Here is a 4,765-nt window from a genome sequence, read left to right on the forward strand (position 1 = left end):
ATTCTTCAAACTTACTCTAAACGCACCGAAATATACTTATACTACTCAGAATGACACCAAAATTTGAGTGCAAGTCTTAAATCACCATACAAAGCTATTCTCATGCAAGGAATTCCAAACGGACCTCAATTTCCCCAAAACCTATCCCAAACCAAATTTCAAGAACCTTAAACCTCTTAATAGCTAGTTTTCACTATTAAGCGCCAAAACGCTCCCGCGTTGTCCAAAACCCGATTCGAATATACGCCGATGTCCAAAATCATCATATGAACCTATTGGAACTGTCAAATCCCGATTCCGGGATCGTTTCCTCAAAATGTTGGCCGAAGTCAAACTTGGCCTTTTAAAGTCAAACTAAGGAACCAAGTGTTCCGATTTCAACCCGAACACTTTCAAATTCCGAACCAACCGTCCCCGCAAGTCATAAATTAATAAAATCACATACGGAGAGTTTTATTTAGGGGAAAAAGATTTTAAAGTTAAAATAACCGATTAGGTCATTACACAAGGTTAAACAACTTCATGCAAGTGTGATTCTAAAGATGAATCTGGACAAGTTTCTGATTTTTTTGATAAAGCTGGTGAGTCTTTTTTCACGAATGAGGTTTCAGATCATGCGATTAATGCGTGATGCAAGTTTTATATCTTTTGTCACGGGTGTAATTGTCATATTATTACGGATTTTTTTATCAGCAGGCTACCAAATTAATAATTTTAAAAATAGGGTACAGGTTAAAAGGTGGAACAAATATAGGGTACGACTGCAAATCCCCGAGCAAGAATAACAGAGAAAATAAAACACCAGCTATGAGAAATAAATTTTCAACAATACAATGCAAGAAGGTGTTAGACGTTTTAAAACCATTTTTTAATATTTAACTACCTTTTGATATGTAGTTAAAAAATAATTATATTTTAATTCGAAGATAAAATTATTTGGGCAAAAACATTATTCCACTAGCCAAAATATAAATAAAGTCAGTACAACATGTTCGAGTTCCAAACTTTTACAAGTAAAACTCCAGCATAATATTAAAATTTGAAAACTTCATTTGTGTGGAACTCCAGCACAAGGTTCTTGAATTTAAGACCAAAATCTGAAGTGTGTTTTGTCTTGCTGTTTGAAGAATGATATTGTTTTTGACCAATTCTTATACATGGACCTTTATTTGAGTGTTAGTCATATAGGCGCTGCCTACAATTTGGTGGTATACTCATCTACTAGTGGTTCAACGTTAAAAAGAAATTGCTATGTTGAGCAGTTCATAATAGTCTTGTCATTTTCTAATGCAATTTTAACCTTATTCTATTGCTGTTTGTTTCATTAATATTTATGAGTTTCGAAGATATACGTCAAAAGTATATCTTTGTAACTAACTAGATGAGCCATAACCGTATACATAAAAAAAAAAAAAAAAAAAAAGTCCGTAACTCCAGCATAGTATGTTGAAGTTTCACCTGTAGAGATTTACGAATTTTGTATTAGACTTTCACTTCTAAAACTTCGAAACTTCAACATATTATGTTGGAGTTTTACGTGTAGGAAGTTTTATTTATTTATTTATTAAAATAGACTTTCCATTTCATCAAAAATTATCTTTATAAAACCAGGTTGATGCTGACCACCAGCCTCCTAATTACATTTACAATTAGCTATACTAATTACACTTTCAAGCAAATTACAACTATTCTACGGATTCTTATTCAATCCTTGTAAAGTTGGTTGCCATTTGCTATTTGATCTTCCTTGAATATGCATGTGTATGGCAATCTCTCTGCATATCCCACCTACCTCATATCTGCCTTTGTTAAATCTGAGGGAATTTCTTTCTTGCCAAATACAGTAAACTACCATGGCAAAAGCTGAAATAGTTATAGTTGCCATTCCAATTTCCTTTTAGATGTGTTGCTTATCCATTCTATCTCGGTCTGCCAACTGCCTACTCTCCTTGTAAATCTCAGCCATTTGAGTATTCTATCCCATACTGTGTTGGTACATGAGCACTCGAAAAATAGGTGACTAAATATTTCTATGCTCCTAGCACAAAAGGCGCATTTCATTGGTACTTGAATCTCAAACTTTTGTAATCTATCCACATTGGCTAGCCTTTGATGAATTGCCAGCCATAAATGAAACTTAAACCTTGGATGAATCTGTGGATGCATATGTATACTCTTCCAGCCAACCTTTGGAAATTGGGATAGCATCTGAATATAGTCTCTCTGAATTTGAAATCTGCCTTATTTCTCCATATTTGTTAATGCTGCATTAAGGTTGGTCTGCATTGTGCTCACCTATAATAAATCTTTCTTTGCTTCTATGATCTTCCTGACCACCCAAGATGTTGTCTTAGGTGTGTCCATTATGTCAACTTCCTTCTGTTTTATTTAATAGCAATGAGTCCATTTTATCCATAATACATTCTTTTTCTTTGTCAGTGCCCATAGTTGTTTCAGGATTGCTGCTTTTTCCATAGCCTCATGTTGATAATGTTTAATCCCCCAGTTGCTTTTGGTTGGCAGACTTTGTCCCAAGCTATTAGTGCTTTCCTAGATGTAGCACTTGAGCCAATCTAAAGGAATGTTCTGCAAATTGTTTCAATCATCTTCATAATCTTCTTAGGCAGTATGAATATTTGAGCCCAATAAGTCTGCATGCCAAATAGTAGAGACTTAATAAGTTGTACTCTTCCTGAATATGATAACATCCTTGCTGACCAACAACTAACTCTTTCAGTGATCTTCTCCACCAATGGCAAATATTGGTGAATGTTTAACTTCTTGGCAGACAAGGGAACTCCCAGGTACTTGAAAGGAATTTATCCCTCTGTATATCCTGTCAGGCTAAGCAATGAGGCTTTGATGTCCTGGTGTACTCCAGCAATGTACATGGAACTTTTGTCTACATTTGCCTGAAGGCCAGATGCAGCAGAAAATCTTTGAAAGGTTTCCTGTATTTTGGTTACTGAGTTTATGTCTGCCCTGCAAAACATAAGTAAGCCGTCAGCAAAACAAATATGAGTCACTCCCATCTTTTTGCATCTTGGATGATATTTGAATTCCTTTGTGGCAGGTAGTTGATTCATCTATCTTTGTAAGTACTCTATTGCAATGACAAATAGGTAGGGAGACATGGGGTCTCCTTGCTTAATCTCTCTCTTGGCCTAGAATGGTTTGGTAAAGGACACAGTAGAAACATATTCCATTACCCAATGGATGAACTTCTGAGGGAACCCAAGGTCAGTTAGCATACACCTAAGGAACTGCCAATCCAATGAATCATAGGCCTTTCTAATGTCCACTTTTAGCACACGTTTAGGTGATAAACCTTCCTATTATAGCCTTTGAACAGCTCATGGCTAAATATGATGTTATCAATGATGCTCATTCCTTCAATAAATGCAGACTGTGACTTCCCTATGATCACCTCTATCACCCTCTTCATTCTTCTAGTTAGTATCTTAGCAATAACCTTATACAATGTAGTGCAACATGCTATAGTCATGTAATCTTTCACTTTAGATGGAGCTGGGACCTTAGAAATCAGTGTAATAGCAGTACAATTCTATGCTGACATCATTCTCCCTGTGTGAAAGCAATATGACACCGCCTCATATATATCCTACTTCACATTCTCCCATTGCTTAGTGAAGAATTATATAGGAAAACCATCCACTCAAGGGGATTTATCCTTTGGCATATCCCTAATTGCTTCATCAATATCTACATGAGTTATATCCATTATCAGTTCCTGTTGATGCTGTAATGTGAGGCAGTTGCCTGCCTTTATGATACTAGTATTAGGGCATGGCATTAATCCATTAGCCTTTCCCATTAGCTGTGTAAAGAAATCAGTAAACTCCTTTTTCACAGCCTTTGGATCAGTGATTTTCATTCCCATGTCATTGTATACTGAATTAATATTGTTCTTGCTGGCCCTTATTTTCAGTTGTGCATAGAAGTATTTAGAGTTGGAGTCACCATAATCAATCCATGTTGCTCTAGATTCCTGCCTCAAGATTCTTTCTTCTATTGTACTCCATTTCTCCAAATCACTCATATTCTGCTTCTCCTGCTCAATCAACAATTGATTAAAGGGATCAATGACCAGAGCTGCTTGAACACATTCTAAACTCTGCCTTATTTGAATTAGTCTTTGTTCATATCTTGCCATAGTCTTGTTCAGACCCTTAGCCTCATCTTTTAATCTTTTTAGCTTCATCCATATGAGTGTCATAGGATCCTGCCTTTCCTGTTGTTGCCATACTCTATTCACCATAGGAGTGAAGTCTTTGTGGTCCATTGTCACCATGTATAACTTGAATGGCTTTTGGTAGATATTTCTTCTCTTCCATAATTGAACTACAATTGGGGAATGATCAGATACTCCACGTTTTAGAAAATCTGCTTCTAGATTTCCATATGTTTGAGTCCAACTGAAGTTTCCAAAAGCCCAATCAATTTTACTGTATACTCTATCACTAGCATGTTGTTTGTTGCACCAGGTGAAGAGGCACCCCTAGTCCTCAATTGGGGTCAGTTGCATATTATCAATACACTGGTTGAAGTCCTGCATCTCACTAGTTGTTACTGGTTGTCCTATTCTGTCATCAGTGGTTAACACATATTTGAAATCCCCACTGATAAGTCATGGTATTTGAATCTGATCACCTAGTATCTGCAATTCATGCCATAGACTTGTCCTTTCCTGCACCTTATTCCTAGTATATACTGCTGTCAACATAATTTGGAAATTTGTTGCTTG

General features: G+C 36.2%; 1 protein-coding gene across 1 annotated transcript; it reads right to left on the reverse strand.

The window, feature by feature from the left end:
- Positions 1 to 3,676: 3,676 nt before the first annotated feature.
- Positions 3,677 to 4,312, reverse strand: LOC142166239 (uncharacterized). The gene has a single exon (XM_075224913.1). The coding sequence runs from the start codon at positions 4,310 to 4,312 to the stop codon at positions 3,677 to 3,679; it is 636 nt and encodes a 211-aa protein (XP_075081014.1).
- Between the last annotated feature and the right edge of the window lie 453 nt (positions 4,313 to 4,765).

The sequence above is a fragment of the Nicotiana tabacum genome, chromosome 2, assembly GCF_000715075.1.
Source record: "Nicotiana tabacum cultivar K326 chromosome 2, ASM71507v2, whole genome shotgun sequence".
Lineage (NCBI taxonomy): Eukaryota > Viridiplantae > Streptophyta > Magnoliopsida > Solanales > Solanaceae > Nicotiana > Nicotiana tabacum.

Excerpts from the sequence above, each read along its gene's own strand:
- LOC142166239 (XM_075224913.1), bottom strand. The coding sequence starts at position 4,312 with ATGGTGACAATGGACCACAAAGACTTCACTCCTATGGTGAATAGAGTA.